At 49.4% G+C, this 25,110-nt stretch overlaps 1 protein-coding gene across 2 annotated transcripts in view; it reads left to right on the top strand.

The window, feature by feature from the left end:
* DPF3 (double PHD fingers 3) overlaps nt 1–25,110 on the top strand; it is a 260,062-nt gene that overhangs the window by 160,738 nt on the left and 74,214 nt on the right. For both annotated transcript variants that reach the window (XR_006293429.1, XM_043556512.1), the window contains exons 6-7: nt 3,429–3,507; nt 23,539–23,676. Coding sequence is in view for 1 of the 2 variants with exons in the window: in XM_043556512.1 (XP_043412447.1) it covers nt 3,429–3,507; nt 23,539–23,676 (217 nt within the window). In the remaining variant the exon portion in view is untranslated. The remainder of the gene's footprint in view (nt 1–3,428; nt 3,508–23,538; nt 23,677–25,110) is intronic.

Raw genomic sequence — 25,110 nt, 5'->3', positions numbered from 1 at the left:
AGGACTGGTTTCTTTTGGACAGTCAGCTTTAAAAGTTTAGAGAATAGAGTCTGGAAACCTAGGTCCTGCTCCTTCTACTGACCCTGTGACTGTGGACGAATCATAAACCCTTTTAGAGATGGTTTCATCGAGTGCCAAATGGGAATAATGTTACCCTCTGTAACTCACGGTGTATTGTAGGAATGAATTGAACTTAATACATGTGCAAGAGCTTTGGATGCTGTGTCCCCAGCATAGATCTAAGTGTTGGGGGCTCATAATAACGTATGAAATGCCGTCTTTGCTTTTAAGGACCTCGGGATTAAATTGAGGAGAAAATACTAATAGCCATGATACAATTAGAAAACAGCAGGCTTCTGCCTGTGCACTAACGAAACGCAATAAAAGTTCGGAGGAGAGAGAAGAGATCAGCTTGGGCAAGAAGGGGAAATAATTTATCGAGCACTTCCTGTGGACGGGGCGCTATCCCCTGTGGTTTCACACGCTCTGGGCGCAAACGCTCTCAGCAACTCTGCAGTAAAGGTGTTTCTGTGCCCATTTTACAGTTGAGAAAGTTAAAATTTAGAGAAGCAACTTGTCTAAAGACACATGGCTGGTGTTTAAACCTATGCCTGTCTGACTTTAAACGCTGATGCTCTTTTTACTCCTCAATTTGGCAGGAGGAAGGTTCTTGGAGGAGTGGATGTTAGTGGGGCTAAAGCATGGACCAGTGTGGGTGGCAGAGCAGAGGCTGGTCCCTGACAGGGATCAATAAAAACAAAGACAAGGACATAGCATGAGCATGAGGTGAACCTGATGGATTTAGCACCAGGTTGCTGTTGGATGCGTCAGGGGTCTTTAGATGGCAATGAATGAATGAATGAATAAATGACTATGGGCTCTGTCATTTACTCCTTTTGTCTAACTGGTCTGGGCGTCATGCATTTGGATTGGGAAGGGCAGTGCAGAGGTAGGACCCCAGCTGGTGGGTTCTTGGAGCAGTTCAGGGGTCCGTTGATGAGCTCCTGGATTAAAATGTGGAATAGAAGGGAAATGCAAAGCCCAAGATGGCCTTGGAGGGAAGAAACCGTAGCACTCGGGTAGAAAGAATGAAGGAGAAGGACTGAAGATGATTGACTCGCTGACTGACTGATTGATTCAGCAAAGGTTTATTAAGTGCGCCTTAAGTGGCTGGCCCTGTGCCAGGTTCTGAGTATAGCGTGGCCCACATAGATGTGTTTTCTATATTCTTGTTGGGGAGACGGAATAATATAATGTCAGACGGTGCTAAGTGCTGGGACCAAACAAAGCAGGGCAGGGAGAGGAGAACGATGGAGTAGGGTGTGAGTGGATATAGGTTGGTCAGGGAGGGCTTCTCTGAGGACGTGACCCCTGAAAAAGACCAGCAGGATTCTGAGTTTCCAAGTTTGGGCCATTCCAGGAGACTCTAGGAGTAACGCTGCCACAGGAAGAGTTCCCTGCACGTGCCCATTTTGCAGTTGAGGAAACCAAGGTGCAAGGAGAGTGTGGAAGTGACCTCGCTGGTCAGCCCTGCAGAGTGAAACCCGACCCTGGCTTTCAGTGGGCCCCCTCCCCCTCCTGCTGGCCGTCCCCCAGGAGTGCGCACTGTCCTATCTCCTCCTCTTCTCCCAGGCGGTATTTTTAGTCTCTCAGAGCCCCTTCCCCGCGTCTGCTGCTGGCTTGTCATTCTGCTTCACTTGCTTTCACCTGCTCCAGGCGGCTGTGACAGGGCTGCGGGCTGCACACATCAAGCTGTCCCTGGCTTCACCGTGGGGGCGTGGGGGGGGGGGGTGGTGGCGGTGAGGGCAGCTGAGGGTGACCAGCCTCCGTGTCGTCGTCCTGGGCAGGCAGGGAGGCCTGTCAGTGCCTGGGGGTGACCGCAGCACCTCACAGCTCCCTCTTCAGGTCAACTCTGAGTGATGAGGGCCAGGGGAGGGGGGCCGCTGGCTGTCGCCCGGCCTTGTGCCCGGATGGGGGGTGGGGAGGCAGAGAGGCAAAGCGGTGGGAGGGAGGGAAGGAGGGGGGTGGAATTCTGTAATTTGTTTTGGAGAGAGACAAGCTGAGGCGATGGTGGAGGTGGTAGCTTAGCAGGTGGTGTTGACTGTGAAGTGTGTGTGTTTTTTGAGAGTGTGTGAACATCACAGGCCTGGGGTACAGGCCTTTCCGTTGTGAAATCCCCAGTGAGTGAGAGAGTGTGCGTGCCTGTGTGTGTGTGTGTGTGTGTGTGTGTGTGTGTGTGTCAGCCACAGGCCTTTTGACCCTGAAATCTCCAGGGCCACTTGTCCAGGCCCAGCCCAGGGGACTGCCCCGTTTCCCCCCCGCACCCCAGGTGGCTGCCATGTTTTATTTCTCATCTGCTGCGTCTCCTTCTCTGTCCCCAAAGACCCCAGCAGGCCCTTTCCCTGGTTGGGCGTTTACTGCTACTCATTACCAGAGAATGACCCGGAGGAGGCCAGGGTGCTACCCACGTGACCATGTGGGACTTATAAAGGTTTAAAAATAAACCTTGCCGCGTTCTGTAGCCACCGTCCTGGGGCTGCAGAGTTGCCAGCACCCTCTTGGCTGCTCTCCTCTATCTTTGGAGGTAGAGCTCAGCCCAGCCCCACCCCTGGGTACGCCGACCCTTTCTGGAGGTACACGCAGGGTGGTGGTATCGGGAGTCCAGCCCCAGGAGACTGTGAGGCGTCAAGGTCTCTGTCACTGGCTGGAGGCCTGAGGCAGACCACACAGGGAGGCCTCAGCTGAAGCTCACCCCCACAGGGTAGGCCGAGCAGGCCAGAGGGAGCTCCGCGCCATGCCCGGGTTCACGCCCTAGGCCCAGATGCCAGGGCTGGCTGGCTCTTAAGAGACTTGCAGGGGACAGCGTGCGCCTGGGGTGATGACTGCGGGCACACGGCCTCTGCTCCCGATCTGCCGTCATCCGGTCAGCTGAGGGGAGCGGCGTGGGCATCTCCATGTGGGGTCGACGAAGCTAGAAAGCTAAGCGGTTGGAGGAGGGGGTCCTTGTGGCAACAGTAGAGTAGGGGGATCGGGCAGATGTAGGCTTTGCAGTCAGACTGTCGTTTCCGGCCTGGCTCCGCACTTGGTAGCTGAGTGACCCTGGGCAAGCTACTTAACGGGCTGCTGCCTCGGCCTCCCGATCTGTAAGACGGAGGTCACAGTAGGACCTCTCTTGGAGTTGTGAACATTTAATGAGATGATACGCGTGACTAGCTGAGTGTTCTGGGGCAAGTTACCTGGGCCTCTCTGGGCCTCAAGTTTCCTGGCCTGTAAAATGGGGTCGGTATTGGTTCAAATGTTGTGAGGAAGATTGAATGAGGAGATGTAGGTGCGATGCCCAGGGCCTCACAGAGTGTGTGCTCAGGAGCTGTTGTAACCGTTACGATAACAAGCCTCCTGGTTCCGCCCCCCCCCCCTTGTCTCCCCAGGCCCGTGGCTCTGCAGGTGGCAGGAGGAGGCACGACGCCGCCTCTCAGGAAGACCATGACAAACCTTACGTCTGTGACAGTAAGTATGGCAGATGCCGCCTTCCTGCCCCTGCCCCCAGCACCCCCTTCCCTGTGCTTCCCTGGCTGTCCGCCCCCAGCCTCGGCCTCACTGGCTCCTCCTCTTGGGCCTGCACCCCAGCTCGCATGCCTGCCCTGTCAGCAAAGTCACCACCTCCCGCTGCTGCCACCCACCTGCCCAGGTGTTTGTGCATGAGGGACAAGCAAGTCAGGGAGGCCTCCTGCCTTTGATGCCGGCCCCCTTTCTCTGGCAGTGCCTCCTTGGTGGCTTTCTTCTGGCGCTCTCTCTCTCTCTCTCTCTCTCTCTCTCTCTCTCACTCTCACTCTCTTGGTCTCCTGAAGATTCATCCTCTTTCTTTCTCTGTTTCAGAGACTTACAAACAAAAGCATAACTCAAAGCCCTCCACCAAGGTACTTGGCTCCTCTGGCTTCTCATGTTTCCCTTTAATTTCCTTCTCCCTCTCCCGTCCTAGGTAGGGCGAGTTAGGAATCTTTCTCTGACGACGACTTAGCTTAATAAATGGCCCTCGATCCATCTCCAGCCTTTCTTGCTTGCTTCAGAGGTGTCTCTTGGACAAGGACGGCCCAGCTCCTGGGTTTAGGGGGCGCAGACAGGGCTGGGTTGGGGCTGAGGGAGAGCGGGAGCAGGGGCGGCGGGTGTGCCTCCAGAAACCTTCAGCCTTCGGAGGGATGGCCGTCAGCTCGAGAGCCGTTCTCTTTCTCACCCACCAGCGCGCTGGGGGGGTGGGTTTAAAATCCTTGCCCTACTTTTCTTCTCACCGGATGGGGTCCCATCCCTCCTTCCACAACAAGGACAGCCCTCGAAGCCACACTCTCTGACCATCTTCCCCTCCTGTCTTCTCCCCTCCGAGGATGCAGAGCGGTGCCACAGGGGAAGGGCTGCGAGGTGGCTCAGGCAGGGCCCTGGCACGGTGGGTCTTCCAAGGCCGTCCTGCAGTGTCCGCCGTCTCCGTGGAAGCAGAGGGCGAACGGGGGCGAGGGGGCTCAGGGAGCACCTCGGGGGTGGTGTCCTTTTCCTCCCTCTTCACTGGCCTCTTTTGATTTCAAAAAGTTGTTCTGTGCCCGGTGGGGTGACAGCTGGTTGGAGGACATTTTGCTAGAAGAACTCAAACTCCATGACCCCCATTTGGCTGCTTAATACACCGTGCAGATGGCATTCCTGAGACAACTCCTGCAGGTAACATGTCCCTCCCAAAGTGGTTTCTGGTCCAGGATGAGGAGGGAGCCGGGCATGGGGTCTGATGTCTCATGACAGTATCAGGAGGTGCCTGCTTTGGCCTGGGTCTTGCCTCCCAGAAGGGGCTCCGTTTTGTTCTGCTGCATAAAAGCCCGAGCAGGTGAGCCCTGTGGGAAGGGTCCTTCCGACCCTCGTGGAGCAGGCTTCCCAGCTGTGTCTGGCTGGAGCAGCCCAGCTCTCAAGAATGCCAGCAGCTGCTCTGGGATTGGGGCATTGCCATTCGATTCCTCTCTTCCAAAGCTTTATTTTTGTCATGTGATTGTCTGCTCCCGTAGATGGCGGGGTTACTTTTTGCTTTATCTCTTTCGGCTTTCATTGGATTCTCAGCCAGTAGTCCCCTGTATTCGCAGACCCACCCCGTGTGCCCTTCCTCACCCACCTCTCGGTTTCTCTCTTCACTCTTTGTCTGCCGCCTGCCTCCTGACAGGTCACCTCCGCAGAGCTACCTTGTGGGTGTCCCTCTCATGCCTGGCTCCCCTCTTTCTGGGTGAGGTGCTTGCATCCTGCCCGTCCCCCCCCATCCCCACCCCCCCTCCCTCCCCAGCTCCCGTGGCTGTGATTAGGGACTCTCTTGTCATTCGCTGTTTCTCCTGTTCCCATCTCCACAGTCTCTTCCTCCTTCTGCTTACCCTGTGATGCTTGGGAGGTCTAAACGGAGGCCTGACGTTGGCTTTCTGGAAGTCTCAGCAGCTGATTCCTTGGCTCTGCCCACACAGGTGCTGCCTCCCTTTTCTTCCCTCAACGGACCAACGTCCACTGTAGATTGCCCTTCTCTCTTCTGGCCCTCTTAGGAAATTGTGTGGCAGCTTGGTGATTAATAGACTTTATTTTTATCTGGTGCCCTTCAGACAAGTGATCCTTTGGGATAGGAATGACCTTTAGAGAGGTCACGAGGCCCACCCTCTACCCCCGAACTGAGCAAGGAATGCTTTTAATAATCTCTAATGCATCCTAAGTAGAGAGGTGTCTGGTCACCTCCTTGAGTGTCCCCAGGGATGGTGTTACGATAAGCTACCCTTTCTTCCATGATTCCAACTGTGCTCTGAATGATTGTTTTTCCTTAATGGGAGCTAAATTTTTTTTACTCCTATAGGCTCCCTTATCTTTTGTGCATCTTTTCCCAACAAAGGGGCACACTGAGCATTTTGTCTATTCTGGAGGCTCTTTTAACATCCCCTTGTCTTTTTGGTTTATCTGGGGTCACATCCCATAACCTCTGTGATGGCCTGCTTTAAATTCCTTCCCAGATTTACATTTAAGCTCAGGGTTCCCACTGGAAGTAACACCAAGGCCAAGCGGCTCAGAGAGTAACAGACACATTTCCTTGTTTATTTTACACACCGGCTCTTAATACAGTTCTCTTAATGTGTAGAGAACAGAAGTACTCGGCCGCCCCATTGCCACACGACTTCCCATGCAGTGTCTGTCCTGACCCCTGTGCTAATGCCTCTCCAGGTGCGTGCTCTTTTCTACTTAATGCATCCGATTAGTCCTTCTTCCATAAATCACTCTACATTTAGCCCTATTGAGTCTCAATAAAGAGATACAATAATATGTGACTTCATTACACAAGATTTGATAAAGGCAAATTTAAAGACATTGCCCCGTGGTTGAATTCCATTCTTCACAGATTCGCCATCCCTGCCACTTTTGTGTTGTCTGTGGGGATTTGCGTGAGCCGGCCTCCATCTTTCGAATTATTTATGAAGATATTAGGCCACCTTGTGCCCCACCACCTCTTTCTGGGTTTATGTGGGGGTAGTAGGAGCTATCTTTCAGATGTGATTACCTTTAACCCTGAATGGTTTATATTCCTAAACGTAGTCGTCCTATTATGTTCCTGGTCCAAGTATCCCTTTCCCGATGCGTGGTTGAAATGTTATCTTAGCTGCTAACTTCAGGTGATAGATAGTTTGCCTGTTCCTTTCATTCAGCCATTGAATTTATTCCATCTCAGAGAAATACTCAATCATCTGAACATAATTTATTTTTTACCCAATCTGTGGCATGTGTGTATGTGAATACTTCATTTTCCAGCAAGTAACCAATCCCTATTAATTATCCTGAAAGTTTACCAAGCTTAAGGATTGTAGTTCTGTTTCTTCCCTTTCAGTGTCTTGCCAAAGAAAAGTGTTCATTACTCACAAACAGAGCAACTGAATATGACTTTGTGGGGAAGGCTGTCAGTGTTTGTCAAAGCATGGACCTGGGCCATTTGCACAGAGAGAACCTAGACACTTATTAAAATGTGATTCCCGGGCCTCATACCAGACCCCCTCCATCAGAACCATGGGGAGCAGACCCTAGAACCTGCATTTTTTTGACAGCTTCTCAGGGGATATTTCTGAATATTGACTTTTGACAGTGACTGGTCTACTTCATTCAAATTCAAATTTGGCCTCCGTCTGTTCAGCTCTTTTATTATTCCCTGCTTTTTGCATCTGAAAGTTCTAGAGTCTTCAGGAATTCTCCAGGTCAAGTGCCATAGGCTCACTTCACTGTTTTAGTTGGTCTCTTTAGAATCTTTCTTTCCTGTTTTTATTCCGCGCCCCCCCACCCCCCGCATTGATCTAAAACTCAGCAGTCCCATATAAAGCTCAGCAATCCAGCACTTGGCTTTAATTTACTTAATAGCTTTAAATCCTAACAGTATCATTAGCCCCCTTTTAGAGGTGCGATGATGACTGGAGACAGACATATGAAAGCAATCCTTGGGTCGGGCTACCGGGATGTTCTAAATGTTTATCTCTTCTCTCCCCAACTGCTCCCTACCCTGAATTTTCTGTTAGCATCACTGGAGCTGACTCCAGATGAGACCCACTTTTCCATTGTCTATGTTCAAGAAACCTCATAGGAGAGAAGATGGTGGCGATGGGACGATATTCAGGGGGAGAGAGGGAGACCATTTGTCTCTAAGCATCAGCCATTTAGGGAGGAGCAAAGCACCCATTTACCCCTTTGCTGGGCACAGTGGAAGCAAGCTGTGAAGTTTTTTTTTCCCCCAGTTTTTAAAATATTTTTTTAAAAAATTAACTTTATTTTACTGCGGTAAGAATACTTAACATCTATCCTCTTAATAAATTATTAAGTGTACAATATATATTGCTGAGTCTAGGTATAATGTTGTACAGCAGATCTGAAAGGCTTATTCATCATGCTTGACTGAAACTTCATGCCCATTGGTTAGCAATTCCCTAACTCCCCTTCTGCACCAGCCCCTGGCAACCATCATTCCACTCTTTGATGCTATGAATTGGACTGTTTTGGATACCTCGTGTAAGTGGAATCAGGCAGTATTTGTCTTGCTGTGACTGGCTTATTTCCCTTAGCATAATGTCCTCAAGATGCATTCATGTTATTGCATATTGAGGGATTCCCTCTTTTTTCAAGATGAATACTATTCCATTGTGTGTATCTACCAAATTTTCTTTATCAGTTCATCTGTTAATGGACATTTAGGTTGTTTTCACATCTTGGCCATTGTGAATGGTGCTGCAGTCAACATAGGGGTGCTAATATTTGAGATCCTGATTTCAGTTCTTTTGGATGAATACCCAGAAGTGGGGTTGCTGGATCCTGTGGTAATTCTGTTTTTACTCTTTTTGAGGAACCTTAATACTTATTTTCCAGAGCAGCTGCACCATTTTGCATTCCCACCAACCGTATACAAGGGTTCCAGTTTCTCCACATCCTTGCCAACACCTACTTTTGTCCCCAGTTTTTCTGATCACCGTGTTAACTCCTGCTAATGGTGCTTACAGTGTGTAGGGCATTGTGCTAAGCTTGTTACATATGTTGTCTCTAGAAATCCTCACAGTAACCTTGAGAGGGAGGGACAGTTGACCTTGATCTGCTCTGAAGAAGCTGGGGCTCAGAGAGGTGAAGGGACTTGTCCAAGGTCGCCCAGCTGGTTCATGCTGAAGCTGGTTCCTGAATCCTGGCTTCTTCAGCTCCGGAGCTGACATACCCCAGGACACCCCCACACAAAGTGCTGGTGAAATATGCTCTCCTGACCCTGGAGTTTGGCTCTCCTGAGAGTTGAGGAGAAAACCTGTTTTAAAAGTGAATTAATGATCACACACATTTATGAGGTCAAACCATGTCCACTGTTAACAGATGGCTTCTAGGTGTCAGTCTGGCAAGCTGGAATCAGGTAGTCATGATAATTGATGTAGAATGGAATAGATTATATACTTTTAAGCCTTTTACATTTGAATCTATTAAAATACCCCCCCCCCACACACACACACAAACTGGGGACTTAGGGTGGATTAGTGACAAAAAGCAAATAGACATGATCAAAGCCCTCGTGGGAGCCTGACTCACCTCTGAGTCACGTCGGGTATTCACACCTCAGGAATGGGTGCTCTCAACTCAGCCTCCCTTTCAGTAAAAACTTTGTTCTCCACCACCCTCACCCCACAGACATGTATTTTTGATTGTGCAGCCCATGACCGAAAACATGGCCACTCCACAGTGTTGCCTCCCTTCTAGAAAGTCAGCGGGGGATGTCCAGTTGGGGCAGTGTCAGCATAGGGTTCGGGTCCCTTCCTCCTCTTCTTGATGGTGGAATAGTGGAGGGGGAAGGGTATGGAGCTAAAAGCAAAGAGTCTGGGGATCTGGTCCTGGTGTCAGCCTTCAGCAGCTAGGACATCACTTTCCTGATCCGTCAACGCGGGGGCCCCTTTCTTGAGTCTCCAGACTTGCCCACACAGTGGGCTCCTTCCTTCCCAGGCAGTGACCTCACAAGGAGGCTCTTCGTCCTGCCATGCACAGGCTGAGGGGGTGTGTGGGACGGGTGGACTGGTGTCTGAGGCAGACACAGCTTGTGCCCAAGGTAGTCCTAGAAAATCTGCTTGACCTCAGCCTTCTAAAATTACTCTGGATTCCCCCATACCTGAGTGTACAGTGAGAACCAGATGACTCTTGCAGTCTTATTAAAAAAAAATTTTTTTTTGAGGGCATTAAGGCCCTACATCCTCTAAGGCTCATGTGCTTTTAGCTTGGAGCTGCAGTGGAAAAGCCAATAACGCGGCCTTCAGGCTGGCTGCCCTTGTCACTGAAGGGAAGCCGGGCTCATCACTCAGTTGTCCGCACTATTATCTTGCAGGTCTTTGCATGGGGTGCGGCAGGGGAGGGTGGGAAGGGCTCTGTGCCCCAGAAACTTGATTTGTGGAGCAGGGCCTGTGGCATGGGATTGATCCCTGGAGACTGAGTGCATTCGTTACGGCAAAGCTGGGCCTGTTTAAATATTTAAATGCCATCGTGTCGCGGACACAGGTTGCAGAGAGTCCCAGCAGAGCAGGCCACAGGCAGGGCTGAAGAGAAGCTGCAGTTTCTCTCTGCCCCCTTCACACCTGCATTTCTCTTCTTCCTTTGCTCCCACTGCCTGCCCTCCCCTCCCCAGGCCGCACCTCTGGAGCTTTCAACCATTTGGTTTGCCTTTTTGGGGGTGTAACCCACACCCTCTGGAATTATTTTCTCCTCCAGCCAGAGCTGGTTCTCAGCTAGCTGTTGCTTAATGAAAACTTTGTGGCAAACAGTTCCTCCCAAGATGTGGCTGACCAACAACAGGATAGAAATTAACGTTTGTAGAAGTTTTTTTTTTTTTTTTTAATATTTTTTTTTTCCTACGGAAATAGAATATATACTCATTGCAGAAAAATCAGAAATTGCAGATAATCATAAAGGAAAAATAAACATCACTCATAGTCTTACTCCTGAGAGATAGCTTACATTCTAGTTTTGTATACTATTTGAGGATTGTGTCTCTGTCTCTGTTCCTCTCCCTCTACACACACACACACACACACACACACACACACACACACACAAATGTGCACACACACACTCATGTGCACACACTAAATGAGACATACCATTTTAACCCATCCCCCCACTCAACAATACATGCAAAGCATCATTCCGGGTCAATAAAGACATTTTTATGACATTTTAGGGCTATGTGGTGTTCCATTACGTGGACATGCCCCAGTTTGCTCAATCAGTGTTCCACTTGTTGGACATTTAGACAGTTTAAAGTTTGTTCGCTATCGAAAACAATATTGCAGCTATATCTTCACATACGCTTTCATTATTTCGTAGAAGTAGAATTGTGAGGTCAGAGGGCCTGGTGCAAAGCCTTTGATTTCTCTTACTTCAAGTCATGGTGGGGGGTAAGGGAAGTAGGCAGCAAGGTCAGGGCCGTCCAGGTTAGAGAGAGCTGGGTGAGGAGGAACGTGCACTGACTTTGGAGTGAGAAAAAGCCGAGGTCAAATTGTGGTTCTGCTGCTTGTTAGCTTGTTATCTGGGACTTTCTGAGAAAAATTCATTTTGCTGCTGGGAGCCTCCGTGTCCTCAGCTGTGGAGTGGGGATAATACTGGTTGGGAAAGGTATATGTGATACTGTGCATAAAAATGCACATGATATGTTCTGAAGGAAGGTTTCTTCCTCCTTTGCCTGTTCCTTATTTCCTCTATCTCCAATAGAGTTGGAAAGATAAGGCTGATATCATAGAGATAACCCCCCATCAGGAAAATTTCATTGAGTAGGTTGAGAGCACTGTCAGAATTCAGGGGAGGGAGTGGCCAGGGGGTGGGAGCTGGTATGTCAGAGGGTGTCTCCCTAGGATGCCCAGCAGATCTGTAGTGAATGAGTATTGACTTGATTTTGTTCTCTAGGGATGGAGGGGTATGTGTGGGAGTTGGTAGGTGGGTGGGCTGGGGGAGGTAATCAGTAAGAGCAGAAGTTTGTTGACTTATGTTATGGGCCTGGAATGTTCTATGGGTTTTATCTATATTAATTCTTTAACCCTCAAAAAAGTGCCGTGAGACAGATAGTATGATCATCTCCATCCTACAGATAAGGAAACTGGGGAGAAGAGAGGTTAATTAAGTTTCCTGAGGTCACATAGCAAATAAATGGCAGAGCCAGGATTTGATCTCAGTCAGCAATGCCTCCCTCCCTCCCCTGCAATGTCTCCTCACCTCCTGCATCACTCACTTGTTCTTAGAATCTACCTTACCGTGTACATACCTTTGTGTAGGCCACCTGTCCCGTTGGATGATAGCAATCTCTCTGTCTGTCTGTCTGTTCTTCAGGCTGGAAAGGGAGCCTTCAGAGGGCAGGAACTATGCTACATTCATCCTCCATCCCAGCCCCAGCACAGTGGTTGCTCCCAAAATGTTGATGAACGTGGGAGGCATGTAGCACGACAAGAGGGAGACCAGCTTGGCCAGAGCCGAGCATTTGGGTAGGGAGATTGGGGGGCACAGTGTTGGACAAGGGTACTGGGAATGCCAGACTGATTTGCTTAGAGGTTGGCCTGCATACTCAGTGGTGAACATGATGATCCAGACACATCTCTGGAAAGGTTAATCTGGAGAAGTAGGTGTTCAGGGGAGAGAGCCTAAATGAAGCTTGACGGCTGAGAAGGAGATAGGAGAAGACATGAAGTCTGGGTGATGATGACCGCAGGAGCAAAGTAGGCAGGGCAAACGAGCAGGGCTTTATGGATGAAAAACCTACAGAACCTGGCAGAGGACAGATAAGATGTGGGGCACAGGGGAGAGGGAGGCGGCAACGATGACTCTTGAAGTCTTGAGCTTGGGTCGTATAGGCATGAGGGAGGCTTAACTAGAATGTGCCAGAGGAGGAGGTAATTTTGGAGAGTGATGGAACTTTGACATCGGAGATTGTAGAAATAGGACATGTGGGCAGAAATGTTTAACACATGCTAATGGACATTTGTTTCCCTGAAAGAAGCGGGGCACTTACACCAAGACTGTAGGTGGAAGGGTGCCTACCTCCGGTAAGGGTCAGTGAGACATACTGGATGGGTCGGGACTCAGAAATAAAGACTGCTCTGGGGTGCCTGGGTGGCTCAGTCAGTTAAGCATCTGACTTCGGCTCAGGTCACGATCTCGCGGTCCGTGAGTTCGAGCCCCGCGTCGGGCTCTGTGCGGACGGCTCGGAGCCTGGAGCCCGCTTCGGATTCTGTGTCTCCCTCTCTCTCTGCCCCTCCCCCTGTTCATGCTCTGTCTCTCTCTGTCTCAAAAATAAATAAACATTAAAAAAATTGAAAAAAAAAAAAAGAAAGAAAGCCCGCTCTGAATCCGAGGTGGCATTTATGTCAGAGATTCACCCAGGGATCCCGAGGGAGAGCACACTAGCCAGATTCCCAAATGTTGGGGGGCTGCCATGCTTTATGGTAATATGTCTATAATTTTTTTTAACCTTTATTTTCCCCAGAAATGTTGACAATTATATTTATTACTTAAACGTTTACTGTATGATTAAAAGAAGACTTATATTTTGCCCTTTAAGTACATTAAGGATATGCTAGTGTAGGACTCACTAGAATAAGAAATGAAGGTACGGCCTCTACAAGGGGCACCAGAAGATGGTTCTTGAATCAGAAGTCCAGGACTTGAACCTGCGGCCTCGGGCAGATCCCAAAACCTCTCTGAGCTTTACTTTCTTCTCCTGTCAAGTGAGGACAATGAGATTCACCTTAGAGGGTTTCCAAGAGGGTTAAATGAGACTACGCATAAAAACAATTAGCTCACTGTCGGTTTCATACTTGTGCTCAATACTTACCTTCTTTATGCGAAGCCAAGAAAGGGTACTTATCTCACACCGAACTTGGGTCCCCAGTTCTGGTCTGTGCACCGGCTGTCGGAGTTGGCAGGGACCAGAGAAGCCAGGGAGCATAGCTAATGGTGGATATTGGTTTATGTGCCAGTCACTTTATATAGGGATGAGCTCATTCAGTTCTCAGAGCACCATCTGAGATGCGAACTCTTATCACCCCCATTTTCCAGACAAGCAGACTGAGGTTTGCAGAGATGAAGTACCCTGCCCAAGGTCACACAGACAATGAGCTGACCCAGGAAGGCAGGCCCCACACTTTCCCAGAACTCTGTTACCCTGCTTCTCAGCAGGGCAGGAAAGAGTCCCACTAACACATTTAATGCATTGATTTTGGGAGTCTCTGCATTCTCTGCTGGGGATCCGAAATCAGGTTATATAGTATTTAGAGATGAAAGGCTTGTTGCTTTATCTCCGTTCTTCCTGTTTTTTAAAAGCCGGAGTCACATTCATATACCGCAAATTCCTAAAATAAGCAGAATGCCCTCCGTCCGTGGAGACACAGGACTTGCGAATCACTGGCATTTGGTAGATCCTGGCTCTGGGCTCCTTCCTAATACATGGGTCAGTGCCAGGCCCCAAGGAATGTGGCTTTGAAAAATCAGGATGCTACATCCCACCCCTATCCCATCCCCCTGTGTTTCTATCCGGAAGAATTCAGTTTAAAATAAGCACCAAGTGTGGCCTCGAAGAAGAAATGAAGCCACAGGAAGGCAGCTGCTGACCTGGCTTGGTAGGGGAAGGAGAGGGGTGGAGGCAGCCCTGGGTGGATCCTTAGGCTGCAGCCTATGCTGGTTTTGTATCGGAGTTGAGGGACTCATTGCTTCAGGAGGCCTACAGGCCTCAGAGAGCGCAGAGCAAACAGAATCATGAAGTGCTAGATTCAAAAGACTTCCAGATCATCTGATTCAACTGTCCTGTGTTACAGATGGGGAAACAAAGGCCCAGAAAAGTATGGAATTTGTCCAAGGGTGCACAGGGGGTTAGTAGGAGAGCCAGGGCCTGACCCCAGGCCTGCCGAGGGCCACCCACACTGCTGGCCTCAGGTCTTCTGGGAGAGGAGGAATGGCCCCCCTGGACCTGCCCAAGAGGAGCTTCTTGGTGCCTACACGTTGCAGGACCTGGACTATTCTTACCATTTGAGCTCAGTGGAGCCATCACTGGCTCTTAGAGTAAGGCCTAGGCATTTAAAATAGAGGAGGGGCACCTGGGTGGCTCAGTTGTTTAAGTGTCCAACTTCGGCTCAGGTCATGATCTCACAGGTGATGGGTTGGAGCCCTGCGTCAGGCTCTGTGCTGATGCCTCGGAGCCTGGAGCCCGCTTCCGATGCTGTGTCTCCCTCTTTCTCTGCTCCTCCCCTGCTCGTGCTCTATCTCTCAAAAATGAATAAACATTAAAAAAAAAAAACCCTCATGCAGTGTTAGAGTAAATTAAACGTGTACTTAAAAAAAAAAAAGTCACAGGGTCATCGACTTGCATGAGTATGCAAGTCTGATGTGGTGGCTTTTTGAAGTATCCCTGAGTTTTGTCCCAAGCCAAGGCATGGCAGGGCTTTTCCCACTTGGAGCTTCTCCCCACCCTGGGAATTGGTTGTAGGTGTTCCTCCATCCCCCAGATGGTTCTGCAGAGGGAAGTCAGGAAGGTGCAGGGAGCCCCAAACATCTATGGACCGGTCTGGCAGGGTAGGAATCTCCTGTCAAAATGGCCTCCTTTTTGTATGTGTCCTGGGCCCAATGGGACATAGGATTCTACTCAGAAGGGCCGAATGGAAGAGAACTGGACGGCGGAATGATTAAGGAGGTGTGGGCAGGATAGAAGTGCTGACAAAGGGGGAGGCGGAGCCCTTCTATCTGGGGTGCCAAGGAGCAGGGGGAGGACACGCGGTGCCCAAGAGAGGGGGGAGTACCTGTGCCAGCACGCTGCCCAGGCAGGGACGGCAGGGCACAAACCCCCATCTTCCTTCTTCTCACCCTCTGTCCTCTTGCCAGTGCCTCCCGCTGGCCAAATGCCACGAGAAGCAGAGGGCAAGAGGTCATAGAAGTCAGCCCCAGGCACTGGGAGGGGTGTCGAATGGAGAATCACTAGTGCACCTTTCAGTCATGTGCTTCAAAGTCAGGCAGACCTGAGTTCAAATCCTGGCTCTGCCATTTAGGGAGTTGCTTCGATGCCCTAAGACCCCGTTTCCTCATCTGTAAAGTGGGGATGACAGTCCTTATCCTGTGAGCTGCTATGAGATTCAATGTAGGGCTGTGTGCCTACCTCGCGGTCTGGAAGTGTGATGCTTTGGAGGCATGGGCAGAAGACGGGCACTGCTGGGTCGATTTTACAGATGAGGGAGTCGGGCTGCAGCGAGAGGGAAGTAGCATGCTCGCGTTGTTTGAAAGTGCCACTGGGCAGAACTGGGAATGAGATGCGGCCCGGTGACTCCCAAGGCCCAGGCTTTGTCTCTTGGACGCTCATCCCGTAATTGCTTTCAGTCGCTGCTTTCAGTCTCTCGGAAACCACTGGCTCAGATACCCACTGCGTGCTCCAAGTTGGGCTGATGAAAATGTGCCAGAGTCATTAAGTTATCAGTGGGGAAGGCGGCTGCTTCTCCCCTGCAGGAAGGCTTCTGCTGTCTGCTGCAGCCGGCTTTGTTCACACAAACTGCCCCTGATTCTTACCCCCCCCACCCCCCGCCTCCTCCTCTGCCTCCTTGCCCCACCCTACTCCCCCAGATAAGGAGTGAGTGGGGTAGGATTGGGGGGGGGTGTGCTGCAAATATTTCAGGGCAACACTGAAGGTATTCATAACTCCAGACAGGAGGTCCTACCTGGAGACTCCAGCTCTGGATCGGGAAGTGGGCACACACTATTTCTGCAGCTTGACAGATGGATCCGCCCCAGGGGAAGGAGAGGGAGGAAGGCAAGCTGGACCTTCCTTATTGTCACAGCCGGTCCTCTCCACGAGCGCCGTGCCAGGAACACAAATCCAGGTGCATGCTTGCCAAGGTGAAAAGAAGGGCCTCAGGTTGTGCCCATGCAGGGTTGGCTGGTCCCTGGGGCGAGGGATTCAGAGGCGCGTGACGCAAAGGAGAGGGCCCTGGGGAAGGAGACTGGGGCGGGGGTGGGGGGGGGGATGGGGGCACAGCCCTCCCTGAATGCTTCAGCAGTCTTAGGGCTCGCTCTGATTCCGCACGGCAGAGAATTCCAGAGTGAGATTGCCAAGGAGGTAAAGGAGAGCAGATGGTTCTAAGACTTTATTTTCAGAGGGTATTTTCCCCACCCTCTTTTTCTTGCAACTCCATCACCCCTGACTTCAGAGGAGAAATGACTAGATACTCCCCCCCCCACTCCCCTTTTGGGTTTCTTCCCTCTGCCGATCCGCTTTGATGGCAGTAGTGATAACAGCCGACAATGGCTGACACTTGCTATGAGCCAGGCACGGTTTTAAATGTATTCTTTCATGAAACCTCACAATGTGAAGCAGATGTGCTGTTGCGATCATCCCCATCTTCCACGGAGGGTGCTGAGGCAGAGAGGTTTGGCATCTCACCCCAGATCACACAGGCGGTTGGTAGCAGACGAGGCAGGGATTTGAATCCAGGCAGTTCAGATGCAGGGTGTCCTCTCACCCACCACAGAGAAACCGTCTCTCTGAAGGCAGGCCCGGCCCAGAAGTAGGGCCAGAGGAGTGGGTGGCACAGAAATGACCGTGGCTGCGTGGTTAACTTCTCTGGCCAGACTTCCTGTGTTACCCCAGAGGGGCCTTTTACTGCCACTGCAGGGCTGCTAGGGTCCTGTGTTCCACGCCACAGCTCCTGTCCTATCAGGGCTGTTGGGTTGGTTGTTTGGAGCAACTTAGTCCCTGATCTCTGGAGGCCAGCCCTAGGTTTCCAGGACCAGGTACGCAACTTATGGGGCCCAGTGCAAGATGAAAAGGAGGGGCCCTTTGTTCCATGCCTATTTACAATTTCAAGATGGTGACAGCAAAGGATTAGCCCAAGTGTGGGGCCCTTCTGAGCATGGGCCCTGTCTGAACGCACAGGTCACACGCCCATGAAGCCGGTCCATCAGTGTTTGGAGCAGCAGGGACATAGAATAGAATAGGGCTGGGTTTTCCTTTTCTTCTAATCCAGTCAAAGTAGGATTTCCAAGGCATTTCTTTCCATCAAAACGTAGCAGTTTGATCCAGATACAATTCCACCAAAATAAATCTCAGAACTCTTTTGTCCCTAGGATGAAGTCATTCAGTGGCCTGGCACTTGGGTTAGAAGCTTCGTTTTGGGGTCAGGCATCTTGCTGTATTATCTCCAATCCCCCCTCACTCCTGCCCCCTTCCCGTTGGCCAGCGAGGCTGTTCTGGGATCTGCCCTGGTAGAGAACAAGCCCCAGTCAGCCTCCCTGACCCACAGTCCCATCCGCCCCCCAGCCTCACTGGTGGAGCCACGCCGGAAGGAATGGTCTGTCAGCCCTGTCACCCCACCCCGTTCCTCAGGAGCATCCTAGGCCTCTGCAGTCTTGTCTTGTCCTCCATGAGGCTGAGGATTCCCTTCTCAGGAGGCTGAGGTGGCCTCCTGGCTCTCAAATCCAGTGGTCTCTTTTCAGTCCCCATCTTTCTTGACCCTTCTTAGGCGCTTGACTTTATCCTGGCTCTGCCTCTGTGCCCAAGGCCACTCATCTGTAAAATGGGGACTTGGGTTGCCGTGAGCAAATTTGCCTGAAGCACGAGAGCAAGCCTGGCCCATGGCACACAGTCAGTGGCTGTGAGCCGTGGCTGTGACCGGTGGTATCAGTGGTCCTATCATCTGGAAAGCCTACCTCTTTAAAAAAAATTCTGGCATAATTTACATACGGTGTTGTAATTAGTTTCAGGTGTACAATATAGTGATTCAACAATTCTGTATATTACCCAGTGCTCATCCTGATAAGTGAAGTCTTGATGCCCGTCATCTATTTCACCCACCTGCCCTCTGATAACCATCACTTTGTTCTCTATAGTTGAGTCTATTTTTTAATTTGTTCCTTCTGTTTTGTTTCTTAAATTCCACACTTGAGTGAAATCATATGGTAGTTGTCTTTCTCCGACTGACATTTCATTTATTGTACCCTCTAAATTAATCCATGTTGCTGTAAATGACAAGATTTCATTCTTTTTTTATGGCTGAGTAATATTCCATTGTATCTATATATGCCACATCTTTCTTATCCAGTTATCTATTGATGGATACTCGGAAACCCTACCTCTTTGGCCTGTGTTGCTCCTTCAGGGCTGAATCTTTCTTAAAAAAAAAAGTTTTGGGGCGCCTGGGTGGCTCGGTCGGTTAAGCGTCCGACTTCGGCCCAGGTCACGATCTCGTGGTCGGTGGGTTCGAGCCTCGCGTCGGGCTCTGAGCTGACAGCTCAGAGCCTGGAGCCTGTTTCAGATTCTGTGTCTCCCTCTCTCTGTGACCCTCCCCCGTTCATGCTCTGTCTCTCTCTGTCTCAAAAATAAATAAACGTTAAAAAAAAAAAAAAAGAATGGAAGATCTCCATTCTTAAAAAAAAAAAAAAAGTTTCTCCTTCTCCACCGGATCCTTAAGATGCTGGTGTTTTCTGAGTTCTTTCCTCTGTCCACACCTTTCTTCTCTCTCTGCACCATCTCTCCTCCTCTCCATATCCCTCACTTCCACCCTGACACCTCCCCCATCCACATCTCTTTTCCCAGTTCAGGGTGTTCAGGGCAACCCCAGACTGAACTCATCTTCTTCCTTCTTTAAATCTTGTTTTCCTCCTCATCCTTCCATCCAGTTGCCCAGTAGAAACCTGGGTGTTTTTGTTGCTTCCCTAACTGGCACCAAGTGCCAGCCGTGAGTTGCCCCGTGCTGGTCACTGGGGATGCGGCAGTGTGCAAACACGGGAGGGCCCGCTATGCTTGCTGCTGGTGGGAGACACACATACCGATCCATGATTCGTCCTAGGAAGGTAACAAACTGGAATCCTAATTTTGATTGGAAAGACTTCCCTGGGGAAGGACATTTCAACTGAGATCCGAAGAATGATGAAGCATCATTAGGCAGATCGGGGCTGGGGAGCATTGTAGGCAAAGTGAAGAGCTTGTCCAAGGGCTTTCTGGTGAAAAGAAAAACGTTTAAGGAGTAGAAAGGCAATGGGCGGAAGGGCAGAGAAGGTGGTGGAACATTGTGTCGGGTGAGGCTGGGGAGCCAGACGGGGGCTGGATGGTGCATGGCCAGGAAGGTGGGGGGTTACTATCAGTCTTTCTAGGCTCCCCCTTGCAGCTTATACCCCACCCCTTTTCACCAGATTCCTTCTCTTTAACCCCTCTCCCATCCTGAAATCCTCATCGTTCACACATAGAAAATTAAAATAGCCTCTTGCCACCTTCAAATCCATCTTCTGTACTGTAGTCTTAAGTGGGATTTCCAAAATGTAAATCTGAGTAAGTCGGTCCTCAGGCTACAATCCTCCCCTGGCTCCCTATTTTCAGGACCAAGTCCTGCCCCGTTTTCTGGCTTGTTAGCTCCCTCACGCCACCCCTCCCCCCACCTTCCTGCGGGCTGTTCCCAAAGTTCGGCAGCCTGCGCTTGGGTGCCTGAGTGCCCTTGCCTCCTTTGTCTGTATGGTGATACTCTGCTACCTTGCAGGCCACAGCTCACCCACCGCCTCCAGGAAGCCAACCCTCCGCTCCGAGGCCGCTGTGCTGGCCCCGCCTCCTGCCCGCGCGCATGCGCACACTACATTTGTTCCACCTCCCTCTTTGCATGTGGATGTGTACATCTTCTCTGCCAGACTTTGAACTCCTGGAGGGTGGGGACTGTGGCTCCTTTACCTTTGTCCTTCTCATGCCACAGGGCTGGACACATATTGGATGCTAAATACACGTTGTCTTGAAGACCTGGTGATGAAGGAATACCATGGTATAAGCAGGTGGTGAAAAATGACACTCCATCAGGAGAGCCCTGTGTATAGGGACGAGGGTTAGGAGGCTAGGTTTCCATGATCTCCACGTACTGTCTGGTTCTGTTTCTTCTAATGACCAAGCGCAAGTCTCACTGTCCCCGCCTGCCCCTTCTATCCATTCCAAAGGGCAGGTGCACCAGGGTGGGCAGAGTCAAGCCTAAATATAGTCAATCTTCTAGCAGAGTGGATCTTAGACTATAGAGTGTACCAGAATCACCCGGAGTGCTTGTTGAAGCAGAGATTTCTGGCTGCACCCCCAGAGTTTCTGATTCAGTAGGTCTGGGGTGGAGCCCAAGAATATGCATCTCTAACAACTTCCCAGGTGATGCTGATGGTGCTGGTCTGGGGACTACTCCTTGAGAATTTCTTTTCTAGCAAAAGGATTTGCTATAAAAATAATTACTCTCTATGGTGTTGGGAAAGGAGATACAGGAAGCTTTTTGCTTGGGTTTGGTTCTATAGGTTTAAAGACCTATTAGTATGAGATTAATGTGGATAGGTGGATCAGATTCTACACGCTTCCCTCCTCCCCCGTCTCCTGGCTTTCCCACAAAGTGTTACCGTGTTCATTCATCAGCTATTCAACGAATATGTTTTGAAGGTGTAATACATGCACGGCAACATATGAGGCGGAGTTGTTGCTATTAAGATGAAATTAGTATGAACCGTCCTGAAGAGAAGTCCTATGGTATAGACATGACTATAATTCAAGAGACCAAAGAAGAAATGCCCACTCAGATGGGTAGTTCTTTGCCCAATCAGCGGAATTGTCCCAGGCATCTAGTTTTAGTGGGAATAAAACAATTTTATAGTGAGACCACATGACTGTGAAGATCCTGAAATTCTGGGGGCACCTGAGTGGTTCAGTCGGTTAAGCGTCTGACTTCAGCTCAGGTCATGATCTCATATGGGCTCGAGCCCCATGTCGGGCTCTGTACTGACAACTCAGAGCCTCTGGAGCCTGCTTCAGGTTTTGTGTCTCCCTTTCTCTCTGTCCCTCCTGGGCTCGTGCTCTGTCTCTCTCTCTCAAACATAAATTAACGTTAAAAAAAAAAAAGATCCTGAAATTCTGTGATTAAGGAAGACAGTGATAATTGACACAACATGGCACAAATGCTGTGGAATTTGTAGCAAGGAGTCCCCAGAGTCAGCTGAGGCCTCCTCATGTAAATACTGATACTATTGTCCTTGTTTTTAATAAACATTTATTCTTCACCAACAGTGCTTGGTTACTTAGTGGATTTCTATCCGATGACCCCATAATTTGCTGTTTATTGACCTCAGATCATTGAAAAGGTTAAATAGAAAAAGCCACAAGCAGGCCCAGAGTGCGCCTCGGGGCCTCTTTAGGTCCCATTGCCTGTGTCAAATGGAATTGAGATGTGTGGTGCCATTTTATTTTATTTTTTTGAAATATTTACGAGAGACAGAGAGGTGGGGGGGGAGGGAGAGGGAGAATGTAACTAGCCAGTTGTAGCACTTGAATTTATAGTTAGGTCACCATATAATACTGGTCACCAACTTGAATTTCAGACTCTCACCTTTTTAAGAAAGTCCAACCAATTGCTGAATTCCATTGTATGAGGTTAAGGGTCAAAGTCCCTCTTTTAGGAGGGTCGAGCACTTAAGATGTGGCAGACCAAGCCGAAGCCCCTAGCCCCTCACTACCATTTACTGAGCATCTGTTATGTGCTGGATACTGAGTGAGATACTTTACATACATTATTTATAATCCTTCAAGGTAAGTAGTACTATTATCATTTTCAGATAAGAAAAAAGGCACAGAGAGATTATGTATCTTGTCCAATTTCACACAGCAAAAAACCTCAATTCATTTTTGGAAGTCAGCATAACCATAAAATTGAAACACGGTAGAAGATAGGTCAAAAATTATAGATCTCATCTCGTCTGAGTATAGATCAAAAATGCAAGATTAGAAAATAGAACGCAGCTGTATATCAAATAGATAATACACTCTCATTCTAGGAATACAAGAATGGTTCAATAATAGGAAACATTAGGAAATCAACATAATTCACCATATCAACAAACTGAAGGAGAGTTGTATACTAGTAGATGCTGAAAGGGTGGCTGATCAAATTCTCCTATAATAAAACTCTAAAACAGGAATAAGAGGAACTACCTAAATTTGATAAAGACTAAAAATTGGCCACATGTATCATTGTAAACAGTAAACCACTAAATCCAACTTTGTTAAAAGTGGCGGTGGTCTATTCTTAAGTTATTTAGCTGGACTTCTGCTTCTCAAGTGTTGGGCAGCCAACCAATGGAAGTGCACCTCTCTTCTTCTGGGCCCCACGATGCCGTATTTATGTTGCGTGGTGCCTTTGTCTCAGACTGTCCATGTGAGAGGTAGTGCTTGCGAGGACGCATTCCTAGATTTTGGGGCCCAGAGACTTCCGGGGGCTTCAAGAGCACAAGCTCTCAGATGCCACCTCTACCAATGATGCCTTGGCCTTGTGGTTTTCATGGCGGAAGTGGAATGTGGTTTTCGGGCACAAAATCACTGCACGATACATCAAAAATATCCATATAAAGCTTTTGTACTTTACAGAGTTTGCCACAGCGTAGTGGAAGGAACACTGCATGGGAATCCAGGAGACCTGGGTTTCTAGGGGCTCTGCCGCAACCAGTTATACGTTCCCAGCCAAATAATTTAGTCTTGCTGGGCTCACTTGACTCATCTGTGCCATGGGATGCTGGACTGGATGGACTACCAGTGCTCTTTGACCTCAAAGTTATAATAATCATAACCCTTACCATGTGCCTGGCACTGTTGTAAGTGTTCTGCATAGAGGTTAACTCATCACAGCAACTCTATGAGTTCAGTACCGTTATGATTCCCATTTTGCCTCGGAAGAAACTGAGGCACAGAGAGCGTAAATGACTTGACCAGGGTCTCACAGATAGGAAATGATGGAGCTCTTAAATAGTTCAACTTCCATCCTTTACTTTTCTGGTTTTTCTTTACCTGGGCCCATGTTGTTCATCGTGGTGTTTGTTTTGTCCAGCGGAGTTAAGGTTGTTGAGGGTGGGAGACGCTTTTTAAGGGAAACCCAGCTCTGGGGTAGATGGATGGGAGTCACTGCCTGGGAGAATGATGGCGATGGCTGCAGAGGTTGCTAATATTTGCCCTTTTCCCTCTTCTCCTCTTTTCCTGTCTAGTCTGTGGCAAGCGCTACAAGAACCGGCCAGGACTCAGCTACCACTACGCTCACACTCACCTGGCCAGTGAGGAGGGGGACGAGGCTCAAGACCAGGAGACCCGGTCCCCGCCTAACCACAGAAATGAGAACCACAGACGTGAGTTCCCAGTTGTTGCCTGGGGTAGTGATGAAGTGGGGTGGGGCAGTGATGAATTGGGTGGGCAGGGCTGTAAGAGTGTTCTCTTCACCTCTGGTATCTTTGGTGGCACCCACTGATTGGTTTCAGTGTCCTGTGGTGACTTGGCTGTTTTAGCCCAGCCCCAGCTACCCCATGGGTCATCTAAGCCCCCGGTTTAGAGTAAGCTGGGCCGGATGACGCACCCAGTTCTGTTCCCAGAGGAAGGAGATGAGCGTTAAGGTACAAGGGAAACATCCTCACCTGGCCATTGTCAAATGCCAGACCTATCCCTCTTTTCCCTCAGCTCCAGAAGTTTCGCTCACAGATACCACCCTGACTTGGGCATAGCCCTTGGGTATGTCAATTCAGATGGACATTCTAAACGTCTCCTTGGCCACCAAGAGATGTGGGATAGTCTTGATTTATTGCCTTGGCTGTTATAAGGCTCACAATTTTGGTTCAGGGCTCTCCTGTCTTAGAAAAATAGGACCCTTGAGTCTGTATGCCTTCCTTGAGCACTCCATTAGGACGCATAATCTGGGGACACTTGTCAAAAACTCAAAATGGGGTGGCATGATGGAATCTTTAGGACTTGCTTCAAGTTATGGGTCATTCTAAGATCATTAGGTGAAGAATAATTGTGGACATGCCATGTATTTTGTATTTTGTTCACAAGATTTTGTGGTAGGTGGTCTTAAAGTGAACAATTCAATGTAATTAAAGGGATCAGACCTTTAAAAATATCCAGACTCTAGGATCTGAGGGTGACTCCTGTGCATTTTAGTCAATCAACTTAGTCAACAGATGTCCATCAGCTGCCTTCACCAAATATTTGAAATAATTAATATACTTTGGCCAAGACCTTTCTTTGGATTCATGTTGGTTTTGCCTAACCCTCACCCTCCTTTCTTCCTGTAACATGGCCTTCTGTATTAGTTTGCTCAGGCTGCCATAACAAAATACCACAGACTGGGTGGCTTAAGGAACAGAAATTAATTTTCTCGCTCTTCTGGAGGCTGCAAGTCCCAGATCAACGTGTCATCAGGACTGGTTCCCACATAGGCCTCTCTCCTTGGCTTGCAAGTGTCTGCCCTCTCGCCCCCTCTTCACGTGGTGGCCCCTCTGTGTTCCTGTACCCCTGCTGTCTCTTTGTGTGCCCAAATTTCTTCTTGTAAGGATACCAGTCAGATTGAATTAGGGCCCACCCTAACTTGATCACCTCTTTAAAGGCCCTCTCCTTGAATACAGTCCTATTCTGAGGCATGAGGAGGTGGGAGTTAGGGCTTCAACAGATGCATTTTGGGGGACCCAATTCAGCCCGTACGCCTTCTTTAATTCTTACTCATTTGCAAGATTCAAGTCTTTCATGCATGTGACCGACCTTTATTTTCTTACCTGCTGTTGTCATCTGGA

Source organism: Prionailurus bengalensis, chromosome B3, assembly GCF_016509475.1.
Source record: "Prionailurus bengalensis isolate Pbe53 chromosome B3, Fcat_Pben_1.1_paternal_pri, whole genome shotgun sequence".
Taxonomy (NCBI): domain Eukaryota; kingdom Metazoa; phylum Chordata; class Mammalia; order Carnivora; family Felidae; genus Prionailurus; species Prionailurus bengalensis.
Note: the sequence above shows the minus strand (reverse complement) of the source record. Positions and strands in the feature narration are given on the sequence as shown.